This window comes from Phoca vitulina, unplaced genomic scaffold (assembly GCF_004348235.1).
Source record: "Phoca vitulina isolate PV1807 unplaced genomic scaffold, GSC_HSeal_1.0 scaffold22, whole genome shotgun sequence".
NCBI classification, from domain to species: domain Eukaryota; kingdom Metazoa; phylum Chordata; class Mammalia; order Carnivora; family Phocidae; genus Phoca; species Phoca vitulina.
In genome coordinates this window covers 31938661-31960098 of record NW_022589725.1, presented here as the reverse complement: position 1 = coordinate 31960098, position 21438 = coordinate 31938661, and the positions used below count along the sequence as shown (strand labels likewise).

Here is a 21438-nt window from a genome sequence, read left to right as displayed (position 1 = left end):
ATTAATTTATATAGACTAATAGTCACTATATAAATAAACTGGTTTTACTCAGTTCTGTTGTTTTTACATTGTGTAATAATTCTCCTTTCCATCTTTTAAAAAAGGCCTAGAATAATTTCATGGTAGATTTTGATTTGTGTGGAGGCCACCTTTTAATGAGAGAACTGCAGCTCAGGAAGTTAGTTTTTGCCACTTTTATTTAGCATTAAAGTGCTTATTATGGAAGACTCATTTGAAAGTGACTTTTTTTTTTCCTAATCTCAATACAAGAATAATTTAAGATTATTAGATTATAGTTTGCCTTACAGACTACTTAGACTGAGAAAATGTCAGTGATGGTGGTAAGATGGAAATAATAAAATAATCAATTGCAGAGTAGGGAAATGACAATTAATTTAACAGAGAATCAACTACTTTGCAACTTAAAAGGAACTAACAAGAGAGTCTTAAAGAATCATAAAGGAAAACTTTGTTCCTGAGTGTGAATGATGCTAAAATTTTAGATGTCTAAAATGAGTGATTAAAACAAGTCAATTTCCACACAAAAAAATTATTCTAAGTTTTATTATTTCTAAAATAACTAGTGATCAGTTTCGGGAAAATGCACAATCATTTCATTTATAAAAGGACATTGAGAGATGAACACATCTTTTAGGAAATTTGAAGTAAGTCAGTTTGACATTCGCATGGAAGTCATTTTCCCTTAAATATTATCTTACCCATTTGTGAAGTGTACTGTAATCACTTTAGATGTGGGAGTTAGAACTGGGAATTTGACAGCCAGAGGTTGGGGCCCAGGGAGACACAAGGAAGTGAAAAGTTTGTTTCGCTCTTTGCAAATGTATCATTCTCATTTGTATTTCTGTTTCATTAATGTGAAATAAAATCACATAAAAGTAATAGAACAGCAAGTAAACCTTTAACCTAGTTTTAAGGATAAAAGTGATCTTACTGATGGTAGTTTCATATATATGAGGTGTATTCTCTTCCTGTGTTTATCCATTTTCTCAAATGGTCATTTCACTAGCAGTCTTTTGAAAACTTAAGAGCGGGGCGCCTGGGTGGCTCAGTAGGTTAAGCGACTGCCTTCGGCTCAGGTCATGATCCTGAGTCCCCGGATTGAGCAGGGAGTCTGCTTCTCCCTCTGACCGTCCCCCATCTCATGCTCTCTCTCTCTCTCATTCTCTCTCTCAAGTAAATAAAATATTATTAAAAAAAAGAAAACTTAAGAGCATCATAAAGTTCATACTAAGAGATTATGGATTTTAATAAGCATGAAATGTGTTATGGAAGGATGGGTTTCATGGAGATTTTTGCCTTTTTTTCCAAATACCAAATCTTTCAGTGTTCAACTTGACTTTTATGTGTTTCTGAGGTTTTAGGACATTTAATTTACTAAATGATTTGCTTTTGAATACAGTCAGCTCTCAGTAAACCAACTTTTGAGTTATTTATTATTTGTAAAGCAATTTTAATCTTAGGCTAGATTTTTCCCTCCCCCACCCCCATGGTCTTTTCATATGTGTGTCCTCTAGGAAGGGAAAAGTGATTATAATGTCCACCCAAATAAAAAACCCAAATGTGGGTCTGATACACAGCAGGAAAAAAGGAAAGCTAAATATGTAAAGCATTCTAAAATAAGATTATCTGTGAATTGTCTATTCTCCCATGTCATGAGAATGACTGAAGGTTGGCTGTATTTAGAGACTATGGTTAAATACTCTGCTTTGTACTGACTTCTTTTAAAGTATAAAATGACCTCCTTTAAATATTGAAAGGAAGACCAGAAAAATAGCCATAAAAAAAAGTGAAAGATCCTGATGTGCTTCTGACATAAATGTTACTTTCTCTCTCCTGGAAGCCAAGCGAAGCCAGTCTATCAGCAACTGTGTCCACCTTTCTGAGGCTTTGCCTGCCACTAAAAGCGTCCCGCTCCTCCTTCACACCGTGAGCGCTCTCTTACCTGGTCTCTCTCACTCCTCTTGCTCTCACAGGCTGTCAGGTATTGTAATGCTGTGTCTTGTGTCCGTCATGTCCCCGGGCTTCTCCCGCTTGCTGCTGGGCCTTGCTTCCTTTGTTAAACCCCTCCAGCCCCCCACCACGCATGCGTACCTGGCCGTTGCACTTTGCGCTTATTTTCGATGAATATTAATCATTGTTTTTATGTAGTTAGATGTTTAGTAACAATTAAACAGTCAAGAAAAATTTATTTCTTTAACACCACTGGTCTTTGCTTTCCCAGTTAAGAGAATACAGGATTTTGTGGCCCATAGTTTTTAACAGTGTGCCTTCTGTACAATGCTTGAAGAACAGAAGTTTTGAGCATGTTGGTGTCCAAATGCTTGCTGTGCCTCCCCAAAATGGATAAACGGGAAGATTCATATAGGCAAGAACTCCTTGGGATTAATAAATCATAATCATATACAAAATAATAATGTTTATGGAGATTCACACTGATTATTAAGATCTGGGTAAAAAAAGATGCTAAAAAGTACAATTTTCAAAACAAGGGAACATTGTTCTTATGCTCCAGCCAACTAAAATTGAGTTTAGCCACATGTGGTTTGCACACAGTGTTTTTCTGGATTATTAAGACATTATAGCACCAAAAGTGGTGATTTTTGGCATAGACCCCTCAACAACGGATCTCCTTTGCTCTACAGTGAATAATTAAGCCCATGTCCAGTTACTTTTCAATGATTCTATAATGAACTGAATCTTCATGCTAAAGAGGGACATGTTTTCATGTTTTCTTTTCAGAAAGATGGTGTTATTGATTAGTATTTATTTAGTATCAGAGATAGCCTGCTTGTGACTTTCTGTAGCACTAAATTATGCCATACGGTGGTATAGCAAAGCAGAATCAAATCTTAATTTCCCTGATGAGTATGTAAGATACCATATTATTTAATTAGCAGACTATGAGGGAAGAAGTTCATTTTATTGAGACTAAGGAGTACATTTCTTAGAAAATACTTTTCTCGGGGCGCCTGGGTGGCTCAGTCGTTAAGCGTCTGCCTTCGGCTCAGGTCATGATCCCAGGGTCCTGGGATCGAGACCCACATCGGGCTCCCTGCTCGACAGGAAGCCTGCTTCTCCCCTCCCACTCCCCCTGCTTGTGTTCCTGCTCTCGCTATCTCTCTCTCTGTCAAATAAATAAATAAATAAAATCTTTAAAAAAAGAAAAAAAGAAAATACTTTTCTCTAGTAAATACCAAAGGTGAAACACAGTAAGAATGGTAAGATGGTCACCAGTCAGTTAAATTACTCATGAGCTACTTGATAATTTGGTTTTCAAAAAAGTGCTACTGCCTAGAAATGATTAATAAAGCATTTAACGTAGTTTGCTTTTTTTTTTTTTAACGTAGTTTGCTTTCTATTTGGCTGATATATAGCTGATATGCACCCAAAAGGAGTTCTTTTCATGGTGGAAAGTTTTTGTTTTTCACAGTCCATTTCTTTCCCCCATACTGTTCCATTTCATAAAGGTTTCTACTAGTTTGTCCAAAATATTTTTTTCACAAGAAACCTGTTTCTGTTCGTAATCTCATTTTGGAAACTTTTTTCTCATTCGCTGTTACATTTTAGTTTACCCAGATTCTTAATTCCCATAGATAGGTACATAGTTCCAACAGAGGTTAAATATGGTTTAGAACAGTGGTTCTCAACTGGGCATGACTTTGCCCCCCAGGGAACATTTGGCAGTGTCTAGAGACATGGCACAGCTGGGGCAGCGCCGCTGGCGTCTAGTGGGATGCTGCTGCTAAACAGCCTCATCGGCTGCACAGGACAGCCCCCTCATGAAGAATTATCTGACCCAAAGTATCAATAGTGCTGACTTTGGGAGACCTTGATTTGGAGTGATACGAAGCAGGACATGCTGAGTCAGTATTTTCCTGCCTTTGCCGTCCTTATTTCTGGTTTTATAGAACAAAGGGTAAAGGGACTGAGCAGTATAGTGACATTGAGAACATTCTGCTGTTCCCTGTGCTTCATCTGACAACTGCAGTAACGAGCTCTGCCTTAGTCTGATGCCGTTTGTTCCTTACTGTTAAGGTGATGCTGTTTTCCTTTGCGATTGTCCTTTCAAGAGACTAGGCCAAGAGCAGTGCATATCAATCCTGTCTTAGATTGTACATTCTCACTGGTTGGCACACTAGAGTATTAAATTTGTGTTCCAATTTAAATCCTAGTGTGTTGGCATATCTTGCTCACCTGTTGCTAAGTATAGATATAAGTAGATTTATATCCACCTATCCATAGTATGCAGATACTATTAATGTTGACTTTCTGGCCACAAGTTCTTTACTATAAAAATGATTGCTAATTTTGTTTTCATTTGTTAACATATCTTGTTTTGTTTCTAGTCTGTATGACTATACAGGATGCCAAAATTGCTTTAAATAATATAAACAATAGAGAATAGAGAATTACTTACCTTCAGCCACTATTATATTTATTCTAGTCCCTTTAGGACTCTATTTGGTGGCATCAGACTTTTGGGAAAGCAATAACCACCTGTATTCCATTTATATGAATAGCTACATAAACATGTGGGAGGTAGAACTGGCAGTTTTGGCGATTTTCCTCTTTCTCCTTTGTGGGAACAGTTCTTTCCAGCTGTTTTGCAATTTTAACTGCTTTTATGTTGGCACATTTATCATTCAATCAGTGCTTATAGGCCATGCAGATGATAGATTTTATTTTTGTTTTAGGGCCATTGTAATACTTGTAATTAGAGGATCAATGATCTTCCCTCTTTCTAAAAGAGACTCAGTGGTACCTAAGTGAAAGCCTCGTTTAGGTGCTTCTGCCTCTGGTTCTCAGGCTTGCAGGTAGTACCTGAGTATCAGGAAGTGCTTGTTGTCTGGGTTTGGGCTAGCTCACAGTTGGACCTCGTAAGAAACCTCAAGATGTTGAGTTGACTTACATCTCTTATGTTTTTTATAGGGTCAAGTCAGTATCATGTACCATGCTTTAAAAGGAAATTATACTATTAATTTTGCCTTTGCAACCCTGTATGAGGGGTAAGTGGAACCCAGAATTTTAGTAATTGAAGAATGAGTCTCACTTCATTTAATAAGATTGATTAAGGAAGCCTTAGATTAAAGAGTAAGTGAAATTGCTTTGAAAAGTAGTCAGACGTCTGGAATAGAAGTTTCTAAAGACTTTGTGCATTTAATTTAATCATGTGGATTTTTCTCTCAATGGGAAAAAAATGAAGTAATTCTAATTTGGTCATTTTCCTGGTGTTAGAAAGCAATGATTTAGTAGTAGTGTTGTGTGTAACTTACACTCTCAAGAAGCTAGAAGGTTAGTACTTTTAAAATTTGGGTTATTGGGTTAGCAATGCTTAAGAGAAAGTGAATGATTTGGTGAGCCTGAGCTAGTGATTCAAACAAATTGTGTGATACTCAAAATGGAATTCGTTAGATCTACCAGAATGTATACTGTAATTTTTATATAACTTAGATTGTTCATTTCTGTTTTGATTATCAGGTAATCCTATATCTTGATATTTGTATATCAGTGTTAAAATGGTCTTAATTTGTTAATGAGAAAGCAGCTGCTCCAGCCGACGCTGTGGAATGGGAGCAGTGTTAACAAGGAGCTTTCTTAACAAATAAAAAGCCAGCAGAGGGAGCTCAAGAACTGTTTAAAAAAAAAAAAAAGAAAAAAGTACCAAGAAAATGTTTTTGGTATTCATTTGTTCATTATGCAAGACATATATTGAGTATATACTTAGCAGGAAGTGTGAGAAAAAAGCCAAGAAATGTACATTTGCAAATCAGGAAATTGAGCTTTAATTGTGAGAGAAGAATTTATTTTTCCACGCGGTATCACTTACCAGTCGCCTGTAGGAGTCGCTCAGGGCACCAGTGGTACTGCAGCCCTAACCCACGTTTGCCATTGCGATTCTCCTCTTCCTTCCCACCCTCATCATGGATGCGCCCATCCTTACCACTTCTGGTGATTTCTGCGGGCTTGGACTTGCTCCATCTGAGAAGTCCCTACCAACAGTTTTACAAAAACAAAGCCTTAAAGCTGCATTAGGCCAGTCTGTTGGGAAGGCACACCAGCTGGTGATGGCAGGCTCTTTGCCCGTCTGTTGTGTTGAGGACCGGTGGGGACACTCGAATTTGGAAGCCGTGGTGCTGTGGCTGTCCTGTATCCCACCAGATGGCGATGTTCTTTATCTTTAAAAAAGATGCTGCCAGTGTTGGCCTTGCTCTTATTTGTTTCTGCTCCTAGCCCAGAAACCAACATCTACCAGTTTTTGGCATCATTTTAAGTGAATAAAACCCTCTCTTCCCACTGTCCATAAAAATTGGCACTTGCCAGTTATTTTTTAGAGAATTAGGAAGCTCTTGGGCTCCCTCTACTGATACTAGATTAACAAGTAGGTTCATTAACAAATATAAACACTACCCAGAAGGTTTCAGTGTCTTGCATAATTAGAATAAACAATGAATAAAGACAGCCTGAAAGGGCTGGTCCCATGGTATCATCTGGCTTCTGTTGCCTAAAGCCAAAGAGCCTAGAAGCAGACCTGTGAAAAGGGCCTAGTCTGTGCTGGGGGACATGTGGGGAGATCACAGATATGTATACATGTCTTGTGTCTCCCTGCGGGAAAATGAACAGTTCTTGGCTATTCAAGAGAAGAGAAGGGCAAAGACAGCCTGGAAAAGACGTGCTTTAATGGGTCTGTGTGTTCTTGCTACCTTGGCCTTTGTTTGCTCATGCCCTGAGTTCAGCTTCCCATGAGTGTCTAAATTTAGACCGTGGCCCGGTACTCTGAATTATAAGTGAAGCATTACACAAATTTCATAGTTTTGAAGTCTCTTAACTTGTGTAAGTGTACTTTAAAATGGAATTTTTATTTGGATAGTAAAAATAAAGCAGCAACCTTTTGTCGAAGTCCGGTGTATTACATTTAGAATCTTCCACGTACAGCTTCTTGATTAGGGAGAGCCTGCACTTTGGCTCGTCTTGGGAGTAAAAGGTTAGACTGAGGGCGGCACATGGGCAGTGAGCCTCATTTCAGGTGAGGAAGTGGGTAACACTGCCAGGTAAGATGATACAAGCTGAATTTTGATCTGTCTCTTTTTAGAAAGAGTGAAACTTCAGCTAATTAAAATTTTTGGAAAATATGTTCTAGCTATATCGACATAAAGTTTCATGACTCTCTGCATGAGTGTGGAGTCTGCTGGGGGCTGCATTGGTGGGGTTCCTATGCAGGACCACATGGCAAGTCCTGTAGGAGGAGCATCCCCACAGGAGGCAGGGAGGCAGGCAGGAACAGGTCTGAGGTTAGCATGGAGGAGTGAGCAGCCGGAGGGAGAGAGCAGCCGGTGCAGGTGGGCTAGGATTGCTGGAGACTAAAGTGAGTGAGAGCTCCTGTGGGGGGTCACATCTGTGGGGTGAGGTCAGGGGTAGCCCTGTATTCACTGTGAGGAGCACGGGCTTGACTGTACAGTGATGGAGGACCACGGCAGGAGAGAAGTATTGCAGGCAGATCTTAATTTTAGAGGGACCTCTCTGGAGCCACATAGAGAATAGAGAACTCATCCTCTAGGAGAATATATTTTGTAATAATGCTAGCTGATATTGTCCAGTGGTCAGTACTCATCTGTGGTTTTCTACTTTATGGCATTTATGTATTGATTCTCTAAAAATACCAGTGGGTCATTTTTGTACTTTAGTGATTAATTCAGCTTCGCATTTGGTGGTATAAGCTATTAAATAATTACAGTATTTTATTTTGGACAGTTGTGCATTTATCTGTTAAAAGGAATAATAGAGTTGAAATTCCCATTTCCTAGAGAGGGGTGTGTGTGTGACTTGCTACTCTCCTCAAATGTAAATTCCTATTCCGTGTATCGCCTCATTCTCTCATTCCTTGGCATGCCTGTCCCTAGAATTCCAAGTGACATTTCTGCAGCTTTTTCTCTTTTTTTTTCTTCACTTGGAAAAACAAAATGCTTTGCAGAACTTAAAATGTATTCTTGGAGTGGAATATTACTGTTAACAAGTGTAGAAAACTTTACGATGTAAATGCAGATTATCTTACTGTATAATTTGGGGGGGGGAGTATCTAAAACTACAGTTTTAGAATCGGTTGGTTCAAGTGGTGAAATTATTTTTAAAAATCTTGAAATACATCTCTGCATGTTTTGTGTTCATGCCCACAGAAGTGGAAGAATGTCAGCAGTCAGAAAATGCACCTGCCGCCGTATCTGGCTGCCTGGTGGCAGAGCAGCCACACATCATGCGGAGTAGCAGCACGCCTGACGTCATGGAGCCGCTGTGCTCAGACTCTACGCAGGGTACGGAGTAGCTGCACTTCCTAACAGGACTGCAGATCCTGGTGGGAAGGAGCTGCACACCAGATTGTGTTCTGCATTTATTCTCACCCTAAAGGGAACCTTCTTTCTAAGTTGATTGCAAGGATGTGACTTCTGGCAATGAAATATTTTCACTGTTTATTTTACTACATTTATGTAAATTATATATAGTTAGGTGCACCTCTTTTAAGAGCAGCCTGTTTGAGGACTGGAGAGAAGTCTGGAGGGGCTGCAATAGGTGGGAAGCAGAGAACGCTACACCACAGGGTCAGGGAGAGCAGCAAAGTTAGGGGAGGCAGGGGAGGGGCATGTGGGAAAGGGCTGTGTGAGGAGAGCCATAAAAGTTGATGGTGAGCACGGACGACTGGCCAAACTTGTGAGAAAGTTTATTAGCAGCTTGTGGCCTCTGCTGAGGTTGAAGACAATAATTTGTGATAACATCCATCTACACGGTGTCTCCGACACCTTTCAGCAACAACAGGGCGTGGAAAGCAAAGAGGCAGATGGCTAGACCTGTAAACAGTGAACGACGTGTTTTTCAGGGAAAGCGCATGTTTTAGTTGTGTCTGGTGCCAGTGAGCATGCTTATCATTTAATTCTAGTTTCATCGGTTAAGTAAGAAATAAACCAGCTTCTTTATCAACAAGTTATCTCATAGCCTCATCAAAAGACTAGGCAAGTGTTTCCTCTTAGAAATCTTCTTGAAATAAGAAAACACAATTAAGAAATAACTTGAGAGATGTATTATCTGAAAGATTTTCTATTCTCTGAAAGGTTTTGTGTAAGACTGTTGTGATTGTTTTCCCCCCTGAAATATTTGATAGAATCCACCAGTTGCCTGAAGTTTTCTTCTAGGAAGATTTTAAAATACCATTCAAATTTATAAATCATTTTAAGACTATTAAGATTTCCCTTTTCCTGTTTTGATTTAGATTAAGATGTGTTTTTCTAGGAGTTTGTTCCATTGATGTATTTTTTTTTTCAAATTTATTGGCCTCTTATGATCATTTGAAATTTTATAGGTTGTGTGGTGATATTCCCTTTTTTATTACTGATACTGGTTATTTTTGCTTTCTCTCCCCAATCTTTATTCTTGAGTAATACTGAGCCACCGTACCGCTCTATTTTCCTGTCAGTTCACCTGCCCAACTCAGGTAACTTTCCTCTGAGATCCCTTTCTGAAGGCCCCCAGGAGAGCTCTTGTTGCCCTCCCTTGTGCCAACTTAATGTGCTAAGTGGACCTGTTGGCTACAGTGAATAGCATTCAATCCACTCTCTTAAAAGCTCTCTGTGGGTCAAAGATTCTATAGAGTAGACTTGACCCATAGGCTACCAGTTTGCCAGATCCATAACTCCTGTTTTTACATATCCTAGAATATCTAAATTTGATTAATTACTTATATATAAAAATCGTGTTCTAATTTTATCATCTGAAATTTTATTTTGTAAATTTTTCCCCCAAATCTCTAGGTCAAAAGGTAGAAAATGTACAGACTTTGAGTTCTTCAGAGTCCAAGCCTGTTCAAGAAAATAAAGGACATGTGAAGAAAGAACATGAAGGAATAACAGTAAGATATTTTTGAACTGTATCAGTTTGTTATTAAAAATAAGCATATAAATTATTGGCAAAGTAAATTTATTAGTAGCAGCGATACTTTCTTTTAAAACATTTCTCCCTTTAGATGGGTTATTGGCAATTGGTGATTGGTTATTGAGATCTCTTAAAGGCTTGCTTGCTTTCTGTGTAAAATAATAGTCACATTACAAAAATAGAAAAAAAATAGCATGAAAATGCAATTTACCTTCTGGTCTGTACGTAGCACTCAGTATTTTTAAGCAGGTATCCTTCCCTGTCAAACATATTCAGATTCTCTGTTCCTGATAACTGCTTTAGGTGGTATGCTCCACCTGACGTGAGTTGCTAGATAAGTGAGTTTTTGCAAAGATCAGTTATGATTTCTTTTTTAGAAAATGTAAAATAGAATTTATTGGGTTTTTTTTTAGACCAAATATAAAGTATAAAGAAGAACATTAAAAAGTAACCCATATCTCATGTGTGGAGGTAACTCCTGCTTAGTCATTTTTAAAAACCATGTAGTATATATTAATGGAAAACTCAAACATCACAGAACGGTGCAAAATAAACAGAGAAGGCCACTCCCTAGTCCTCCCTGCCTAGAAGATAACCAGTGTTAAGTTTTTCTGTATTTATTTTTTAAAAGGGCATATACCAGTTTATGTATGTATATTCTGTATATATGTGTATGTATATTTCAACAATCAAATAAACACCTACATACCCACTGCCCAGTTTCAGAACTAGAATTTTTCCGGTGCTGTTGCTTTGACCTATAGGTTCTTTCCTTGTCCCCTTAGAGAATAGCAATATGTTGGCTTTGTGTTTATCATGTCTTGCTTTGCTCTGTAGTTTTGCTCTATATGTATGTATTTCCAAACACTATATCCTTTAGTTTTCCTTATTTTTAAACTTCATTAAAGGATATTATTGCTTTGTTTACTCAGTTATGTATTTTTAAGATTTATCAACATTGTGGCATATAGCCTCTTTTCTCTGCTGTATGACAATCCACTGTGAATAAGCCACAATTTATTTTTCCATACTCTTGTTGATGGACATTTAGGTTGTTGCAACTTTTTTTTTAATGAAAAATGCAGTTATGTACATTCTTGTATATGTTTCAAGATCTACATGTTTAAGATTTTCTTTATGGTGACTAGGAGTGGAATTAATGAGACATAAAGTAGAAGAATGTTCTTAACGAGAGAATGTGTGTTTTTCGAAGTGATTACACCACTTATATTTCTGTCAGCAATGTGTTAAGAGTTCCCATTCATCCACATCAATACTTGCTATTGTCAGATTTAAAAATTTTGATGAGTCAGATGGGTGAAAATGGGATTTCATTTTATTTTGCATTTCTCAGACTAATAAAGTTTAAAATCTTTCCACATGTTGATTGACCATGTGTGTTTCATGTGATGTCTTTGCCATTTTCCTATTAATTTTTTATTTGTCTTTTTCTCTTTTATTTGTACTAATTCTTTATACAGTCTGAAGACTGATCCTATTTTGGTTATATATCTGGCAAATATCTTTTTCCAGCACGTGGCTTATATTTTCACTCTCTCAAGGGTGTCTGTTGATGAACAGAAGTTCTTAATTTGGGTATTTTTGTTAATCATTTTTATGGTTAGGTTTTATGAAAATCTTAAAATGCTAACTCTACAAGCATAAGAATATAAGTGTTTCAGTTTTGCTCTACACATTTAGGTCTTTCATCCATCTGGAATTGATTCTGTTTATGGAGTGAGGTAGGATCTAATTTTATTTTATTTTTTCCCACATGGATCACCACTTGTCCTGGGTCCCATTTATTGAATTCATTTTTCCTTCATTGATCTGAAATGAACCTTTCTCTCATATATACTTATCTTGACTCATCGGTTACTTTGTCTCTCCAGACAGTAGTATAATATCTTAATTACTATAGTTCCCCTATTTCTTTCTCCCTTCCTCCCACTTTCTATTGAAAGCTAATTTTCTACTATCTTTTGTCTTTCATTGTTGCTATTGAGAGTTCTTCTGTCCATTCTGTCTAGTTGTTGTTTTTTGCTGTTCTTTGTCCTTGTCCTTCGGTCTTCCTGCATTATATTTAGGTGCATTTTCTTTTGGTTTATACATTTGTCCTTTTTGTATATGCTGTATGCCATGCATCTGTGAATGCTTGCTCTTCCATTGTTTTTGGAAAGTTCTTGATAATAATTTCTTCAAATATTGCCTCTTTTTTGTTCTTTCAGCTCTTTTTTTTCTGGAATTTTTAGTAGAAATACATTTAGACTTTCTCATTTTTATCTTCCATGTTCTTATCCCCTTTCATATTTTCCACTCTTCTTGGCCGTCTTCTACATTCTGGGTAATTCATCAGATCTGTCTTTCATTCACTTCGACAGTTCTATCTTTACTGAATATGGAGTTGGCTATTTAATACTTCCACTGAGTTTTTTAGTTCAACAATTATGACTTTTGCTTCTGGTTAATTCTTTTCAAGCATTTCTTGTAATTTCTAATAATCTCTTGTTGCTCACTTTTGTGATTCCCATCTTTTATTCCTTTAAAATAGCCACAAATTACAATTCTAAATTCTTTTTCTGATTATCTGAAATCCTTAGGGGTGGGGATGGGGTCTAAGTCTGATATTTACTGTTTCTGAGACTCTTGTACATGATGATTTATTTCCTTGGGTGTTGGGTGATCTTTGATTTTGAGTTCCTAGCTGATGGGTCTTAATCTACAGAAAACCTGGATGTCTGAAGTGATGGAGTTTCCCCAGAATGTGTGCATTTGTTTCTTCCAGGAACCAAGGAGTGCTTCTTTAATCCTGGACTCTTGGTCCTTTTGCCACTGGCAGTGGTAATATTAGATTTACCCTTATGGCAGCCCCGTTTCACTGCTCTGGTTTCTGCTCACTTTGGGGGGGCGGGGCGGGGGAATTGTGGATCACTGGGAGGTTTATTCTACTTCCTGTGAGCCTAAAATTTTGATGTAAAATCTAGTTCTGTAGCTGGAGGAAATTGCATCTCTCATGTAGTCAGAAGCAGAAGTGCCCGCATTCTGCTTTTTAGTTAAGGAAAGATCCTGGGTATATTTCTATTATCATGTTAGGTATATATCATCCTTCTTTAAGGCTGGGTAATATTTTTTCATGTGGTGTTAGTCTTCTGAATAATTAATCCATGACCTACTTCTGTGTTTTAGCTTCATAATTATTCTGTCTTTTAATTATACATCTCAGCTCCTCCTTTTCATTTGTTTGCTTGTTTAGTAGTCTTCCCTTTAGTTTGCTCATTGGACCCCAGGTTTGTTATGCTCTTTGCCATGGAGGACCTTAAATATTACATCTTCATTCCTGACTTTCTCCTCTATCTCATTAGTCCTGGAGTTATGGTGCCCACTTACAATACATTTGCTTTGGATATTTAGCCCAAAGATGAAAATTAAAATATCAGAAATCTCAAGTTCCTTTGTTCTTATGCTTCCTTCTTTCCTTCTTCCTATCCTTCCTTCCTTCCTTCGTTACCATTGTTCTCATGGTCCCTAGATTCATATCCTTTTGTGATTTAATTTTCCTCCACTCTCATATACAGCTCTCATATAAGCTCTTGTCTGTCATTCTACAGCATTTTCTTATTTGTCTTTTCTTCTCCTTTTCCACTGTCAAAAGCCTTATCCTCTCATTCCTTAATCACTATAACAGTTCCATAGCAATTTTCTTCTTAATTTTAATCTATCCCACAAATAAGTACTAGACTTATCTTTCTAGTTATATTTTTAATCACAGTAAACTATTGTCTGGAACATACAGTTGCTCGTTTTGTCAATATTGGGTTGAAATTTGTAAGCCTGATGTTGAAGGCCAGTTGGCAGCTACCTCTTTTAGAAGGTGGTCTGCATTTTCTTCTTAACATTTTCCTTCTTCACCTGACTGCCTTGCATGGCCTGCTATATAATCAGCTTCTTTTCCTGCACATAGAACTTGCTGATTACTACTCAGTGCTTCCTGCCTTGAATCCCCTCCTGCCTTCTCTCTACCACTTCATGTCTGTTGCCTTCTTGAACAGCTCTCCTGTAACTGTGAGCCAATTAAGGTAACACTTTATTCTGCATACCTTTTAGAGAGAGTTTACTTGCATATTTTGCTTATGTACCCTGTAATCATTTTGTGTAATGTGTATGTTTTGTCTCTCCAAGCAAGTTATAAATTTTAGAGCATACAGATTGCCTCCAAATGTTTTAGTCCTCTCTATTTAGCACAAGGTTTAGTGTGGAGTGGTGCTCAGAAAAGTCTGTTGCATATTTAACAAGGAGGCACTGAGCGACCTTTAGATGTCTGGATAGAGTTTACACCTTCCCTGCCAGCATCCTCACCATTCCTGGGCAGCTCAGGCCTTCTGCAGAATTGGTTTCACTATGTATGTGTGCTCAAGCAGAGGTACAAATAAAACTTCAAATAAATTATTTCCATAGAAACTGGCGTCCCTTCTCAGTAGATCAGTTTAATTGGATGTCACTTGACAAAGGAGAAGCCAAAAATTTCAGATCTTGAGTAATTTGTAATTCAATTATAGTAATTTGTGAACACATATCCTTCAAATGGAAAACATCATTCAATTTTTTGTTGCTATTATTATTGTTTCTTTTTCTTTAGAAATGCGAACTAGAAACTTAACAGTCTTATAAAAATTAGAACTTTCCTGTCACAAATGTATTATTTCTTTTTGTCTGAAGATCTTAGTTCGAAGAAGCAGCAGCCCTGCTGAATTGGATTTAAAAGATGATTTGCAGCAGACACAAGGAAAATGTAAGGAAACACAGAAGAGTAAGTTCCAGGAAATGCAGTCTCTGTTCATCCAACTTCAGAGTCATCTATTTTGTTTTCTTCTACTTTCTGACTTGTATGATATCTTATCCTTTGAGGAGACATGGTTGTGAAGTCGGACATTTTTATTCCTGGAATCCCAGGATTGATGGACGGTACACATGTGCAGTAAAACAGATCCAGTCCATTATGTGTGCCATAGAGGCCTGTCATTCCACCCTGGGCCTTTCTCCAGCTGAGAGGCACAAGCAAGGCCAATGGCTGGGTGAGCAAACAGACCCAGAAGGAAAAGTGATCTTCCCCAGAAAGTTCCCACAGGCTAGGAGCAAAATGCTTCAGAAGTACATTGAAGTCAATGGTATAAGTATTTAAAAAATGAAATTTGATTCAAATCCTTAGACATATTATATACTGTATGTAGACTATGGCCCTAATAATCTGCTTCCCTGAAGTCAGCTGCCTGGCTGTCCCCTTCTCAGAAGCGTAGTAAACAACTCCTGCAGATCTAGGGTGCTTTTGGTAGAGGCAGAGGAGCTCTTCTTAGGCTCTACCTTCAGACCCTGTTGGCTTGGAATTCTGTGGCAGATGAAGGTAGGGACCTGACACGTTGGTTACTGGGGCAACTTTCAGTTTATCTGGTGGCTGGGACAACTTGCAGCTCTTGGCACGTGAAGAGAGAACAGCAGATTAGAAGCAGCAAGGCTGAGGGACTGTCAACAGTGAATGCAAAGAGCAGACAGGAAGGGTAGACACATAAAACTGTTAGGAAGTAGACAGAAGACTTGGAGGAGCAGACTGTCTAGGTCTGTTTTGTGTCAGACTAAATAACTGTATAAGGCTTAATAGCCTTTGAAAGCATCATTGTATTATGACAAATTAGAACTTTTTAGTGTTTAAAGGGGAGAATTTCTTTTGGAGAAAATCTTTTGCAGTTGGACATCTCATCCCCCAGTGAGCCTGGGTGATTCACACTGGGTTTAGGTCTAAACATCGAACTCAAGGTAAAAAGCATCCTTAGGCTCTTGTAGCTGGTAGAATAAACTTGCGTTTGTGGTGAAAGGAATTCCCATCATCTTCTTCCACCTGTGCCCTTTGAGTAGGTTGGGGTAGAAAGCTGAACGACTTGATGTAATCTTTTGGGGATATGGGATAACTGAATTGAAGACTCCCTTGAAAAGATTGTCACTTGGTGATACATAGGGGAGCTCATAATGACCATTAATGCCCTGCACCTAGGAGCTTTGTTTGTGACCAAGATCCCCACAATGTCAGCTTTTGAGCCCCCATCCCCTGAACGATTCCTGCTGTATCAGCTGTTTAGTTACTTGCATGTTGGTGATTGGGAACATTCTGATTTGCAGCTATTTGTTATCTCAGACTTCGGTTCTTCCATTGTGCCAGGTGAAGGTGTCAGCAGTGACACAGCTCTGGGCTATAACAATGAGGCAGAGCTGTCCATGAGCCCATGGCCAACCTGTGAGGAAGACCCAGAACTGAATACTCCCGCAGATGGTGTGACTGACTCCGATGCCCGCCATTGGTTACAACTGAGTCCCACCGATGCTTCAAACTTAACAGGTAACTGCATCTTTGAAAAAGAGGCACCAGTGTGACCAGTTGGGAACCCCAGAGTTTCCCAGTTGCAAGAATTCTAGGAATCCTTTAGCACAATGATGATGGGGTGCTACCTCCAGCCAAATTGATGTGGCAGCCCCAACCACCTGTACATAATCAGTCATGAATTCTCCGAGTCCAGTGTGGAAAAGATCCTAAAACAGTGGTCAGACACAGAAGGAAGCAGGCCATGCTGATGACCACTGTCCACCATGGGAGCGAGTGATGATACTCATGCCAAGCCTTTGCCATCCCTGACCAAATTTGCTTGACTCTGGAAACAGAAGAGTGATTTATCCAACTCACATGTATCACAAATCCAGAATAAGTCAAAGAGTCTGAATAGCTTATTGATTAATATTTTCTTTAATTTTTACAATAAAATGTTTGACACATACAAGGTAAGTTGTGACCTATATGTAAGTTACAGGCCATAGTAATAAAATGATCACGTGTGAGCCTGCTACCCAACCTAAGAAATAGAATGGCTCCCACACCAGTGAAGTTCTCTGTAGGCCCTTCTCAAGTCCCTTCCCTTCTTTCCTCATCCAGTTGCCCTAGGTGCCCCTCCCTTCTTTCCTCATCCAGTTGCCCTAGGTGCCCCAATTTATTCAATAATAATTCCCTTGATTTCTTTATAGTGTAACCACATATATCTGCATCCTGAAACCATGTATCATGTCATTTAGATTTTAGACTTCTAAAAAATGATATCATATTCTGTGCTTTTTGCTACTTTTCTCCCCTGAGTAATGTATTTCTAAGATTTATGAATGGACTACAGAGGCAAACTTTCTGGATCTGCATCCAGGCTTTGCCAACTAATTGTTGGGTGGCCTTGAGCAAGTTAATCTCTCTGTCAATTTTGTAAAATGTAGAGAGTAATTGTCCCTATTATAAGATTGTTGGAGGAATAAATATGTAAACACATAAGCCAGGTGCACAGAACAGTGCATGTGGAAGCGCTCTGGAGTTTTAGCTATACACATGCGTGCGTGTGCGCGCACGCACACACACACACACAAGTCCTTCCTGGCCTACCATATTCATGCTTATGTGCAGATACCTTTTAGGAAAACAATAAGCTAGAAAGCACAAGTTGAGTAAAAAGTGCTATTAAAATGCTAAAAATCATTTTAAAATTATAAGTAAAGTCTAAAATTTTGCCTTAGTTTTTTTTTAACCAAACTTTGGTTTTCATTAATTATTTTATAAAATTTAACTAGTCTCTAATGTTCCTGGAAATTACTAATGGAGTAACATCAAAACTTCATAAAATTTACATAGAAAAATGGTGTTGAATAAAATCGTTTATCTGTGAGATAGATAAGACCAAGAAGTATGATCTTAATGTGTATTTAATGTGTGGTATTTTAATAATAGAATAGATTCATGAACGAAGAAAAACAAGCCATTTAGCCGTAAGTGAATAATGCATTGCCTTATAATATTGCAGTGCTGTCCTTAAAAGACAGTGGACATCTTTGGTTTATGTATTCAAAGCTGCCAATGGTAGAAGCTTTGCAGAGTCAGTGAGAAAGTGATTGGCAAAATCATGTGCTTAGTTTTATAAATTATTGGATAGCAATTTGTGCTTCTCAAATTTTTGATTCTTTTAAAACTGAGTTAAAATTTTTTACATATAATGATATATAGATATATGTAATAATTTTAAATAATAATACTATAAATTTGTAAGGGATTTAACAGTTTACAAAGAATTTTGAGTCATCCTCTCTGATTCTGGATGGTAAGCAGTCCAAGTCTTATAAATGTTGCTTTAGAAATGGAGAAACCGGGACACAGAGAAATCATATTGTCTGTCTAGAAAGTAATTGCCAGAGTTGGAACTGACTTCCAGAGTGTTTTGACTCCAGTGCAGCACTATGTCTACTCCTTTCTACTGCATTGCTGTTCAAATTACAACTGCAACCCCTTTTAAACCATTTGAGAATTATTTATATATTTATGAAATAAATGGCTTCTTTGGGTCCAGTGTACAGATTATCCAAGGGAAATCATCATCGTAATACTGTCAAAGGCAATAGTGAATTTTCAGTAAGTTGAATTTACTTAAACAAGAACTAGTTTTAATTATTTTTATTGAAAAGAAAGAAAATTGGGTACCTACTTCTTTTGTCTGTCCTTTGGAAAGATTAGTTTTGATCCCATTTCAGAGTATGCATGGGACAGGTCAATTTAATAAACTTGTGTGAGGTAATTTTATATAATGCACTCTATGTTGTGATTAACTCCTCCAAATACTTTGTTCTTCTTTGAAATACTAATATAGAGACTCAGTACACTCAGTTCAATAGTTCATCTTGTCATCTGTGAAAAGGACAAACTGTAATATGATAAGGTTTAAGGATTATCACAGTTCTGAATTTAACTTTCTGTTCTTAAGAGAACAATTTCTTCATAAATGTACAAAATAAAACTCATGTTAGCCTGATCTTTAGGACATGCAAAGAGAATGATCAAACAATTTGAGTGTTTCCTTCTTTCTCATTGAATAATCCTACCAGTTATCAAATATTTAGGATAATAAACTGCTTCTAAAATCTTGAATTCCTTCATCACTGGCAAGCTAATAGTTTTATATTTGTTTTCTTCTTTACATTATTACATGTTTCCTGAAAATAACAGCTAAATTTATTTTTCTTCATTTCAAAATGGGGATTTGTTTTAATCAAGTATGGCAAGACATGAAGACATGGAAATGATTGTTGTGAAGGAACAAGTTTATACTCATAGGTCCGTAGAAACAGGGCCATGGTATGCCATGCTGGGGCAACGTGGGGGAGACACATGGGGAAGCATCAGGATTGATCAGGAGAGGGGAGAGAGAAGGAAACATGGGCAACAGCCTTTATTGTCTTTTCAAAACAAGGCTGGCGAAGCACATTTAGGATTGGCTAGTTTGAATAAATTCAGCTGATTTTGGAACATTGACTGATTGCCTGGTTCCTGATCGTGGGGTGCTTAGGCTTTGATGTGTAGCAGCTAGATAAAGGAGGTAGTTGGGAAGTATGAGTGTTGGATTGGTGGGTTTACGTATGAAAGACACATGAACTGTTTGCTATCTCTAGGAGTTAACTAACCCTGGGAGGGGCAGTCTCTTCCTGGTCAGGAAAACCCTAGATGGCAGAGCATCAAGAATACAGAAAATAATAAAATATAGCTAATACATACATAAATTTTGTTCTGTTCAGGTAATGATTTTGGAGGGAAATATTTATGACTTTATAGCTAGGAAGCAGTATTGCTATTGACCTCATCTCTTTTTTAGCAAATAATTTACAATCTAGAAATATTGATATTTATGCTATAAGAAATAAAAAGATGAGTAAGTCATAGCCGAGTCTGACTTAAGAGTTTACCAAGAAGACAGAAGACATTTATCCTGATAGCCACAAGCAGTAGATAAGTGTTACAGTTTTTTAAAGAAAGCTTTAATCACAGGGATAGACAACTAAGACTAATGGAATGGAATATAAAATACATACTGAATCCACACAGCATGGAATTGTGATATATGAAAGACTTGGCATTCCAGATCTGACAAGGAAAGAATATATTGTTCAACAAATGCCTGTGGACAAGTATTTAGCCATACGGAGAAAAACTAAATAGAATCCCTACCTCACACCATGCTCACGGATAGAATACTGAAATGTGAAAAGATTTTAAAACTTTTAGAAGAAAACATTTTCTAAAAACATGTCTAAGACCTTGAGTTAGGGAAGATTTTCTTAATCAAGATAAAAAAAAAGCCATCAATCATTATCAATCATTATCAATCAATATCAATGAGAAAAATATCAATCATTAATTCAACTTTAGCATACCTAAGATTTTTTCATTATCAGAAAAACTTTAAGAATTCACAGGTTTACAGAACTCCAAAGGGTACAAGCCAGCTTTGGTGCTCTTTCCTTTCCAGGTGTCTGTCAGGTCAGTGATACATTTTAAGATAAGACTCAGTAAGATATTGTATCAAACATATTTAGTTTATTTGAAGGAGGCTCTTTGGTATTACCCCACTGGAATATAAGCTTTAGGAGTGAGGGGTTGTCAGTTGTTGTCACAGCAGATTCTTGACTTCTAGAATGGTGCATAGCAGGAGAGAACATTCAACAAATACTTGAATCAATAACTGAATAAGCTTTAAGTTGCAGGCTACTGTGTTATTTAGTTAAAAACAGAAATTGCATGGAGCACTGGGTGTTATATGAAAACAATGGATCGTGGATCACCACATCAAAAACTAATGATGTATGGTGACTAACATAACATAATAAAATTTAAAGAAAAAAAAGAATTTTAAAATTTAAAAAACAAATTAAATTTTAACCTTTTTTAAGAATAAAAAGTATGTAAGATTCAGTTTCAAAATCTCTTTCATTTAGTGTATTTATCAGAGTTCTGCCTCCAAATGTTATAAAAATCTTTTTACCACTTATGCTTTTTTTTTTATTTTTTTTATTGTTATGTTAATCCCCATACATTACATCATACCACTTATGCTTTTAATTATAGCTGTGCATGTGAATTACATTCACTGTTACCTGCCACCAAAACTGTTCTTGCAGGAACAAGGTTTGTGAGCATTCTCTGCCATTGTGCACACTTTTGGCATTTTCACTAGGCTTTGACCTACTTTGAAGTCATGAAATTATAAGAAAAATAACAGTGATAGACTACCAGGGGATTGGTTGCTCACCTTCTAAAATGTTTAAAATGAACAATGTCTGGAAAGCAGATGAGGAAGAAGAGGAGAGTCAGGCTGTAATGGTGGTCAACAGAACGCCAACCAGCTACTTCTCCACTTTTGATCATCAAAATCCAGGCCTGATTTTTCTGGTCCCAGAATGTAGGTGTTTCAGTCGAGCCTTTGGGTTTGTGCCTTTTGTTTAGTTTTCAAATTGAAAGGGAAATTCATCTGCAAAGTGCCAGCTATGTTTCTTCAACATTCTACCAAGACTATATAAAATTGCAGCCATGTGAAATCACCATGTGGTCTCTAAGGGCCTGTTTTACCAATTACCAGGATATTTCATAGCTAAAATCCTTTGCAT

At 37.5% G+C, this 21438-nt stretch overlaps 1 protein-coding gene across 13 annotated transcripts in view; it reads left to right on the top strand.

Moving 5' to 3' along the window:
• Positions 1-21438, top strand: part of RALGAPA2 (Ral GTPase activating protein catalytic subunit alpha 2) — a 336447-nt gene that overhangs the window by 126264 nt on the left and 188745 nt on the right. For 11 of the 13 annotated variants that reach the window (XM_032419573.1, XM_032419574.1, XM_032419572.1 and 8 more), the window contains 5 exons: positions 1862-2002; positions 8193-8327; positions 9816-9913; positions 14653-14743; positions 16145-16321. In XM_032419573.1, the coding sequence (XP_032275464.1) occupies positions 1862-2002; positions 8193-8327; positions 9816-9913; positions 14653-14743; positions 16145-16321 (642 nt within the window). The remainder of the gene's footprint in view (positions 1-1861; positions 2003-8192; positions 8328-9815; positions 9914-14652; positions 14744-16144; positions 16322-21438) is intronic. The other 2 variants (XM_032419570.1, XM_032419575.1) reach the window with 2 other exon arrangements.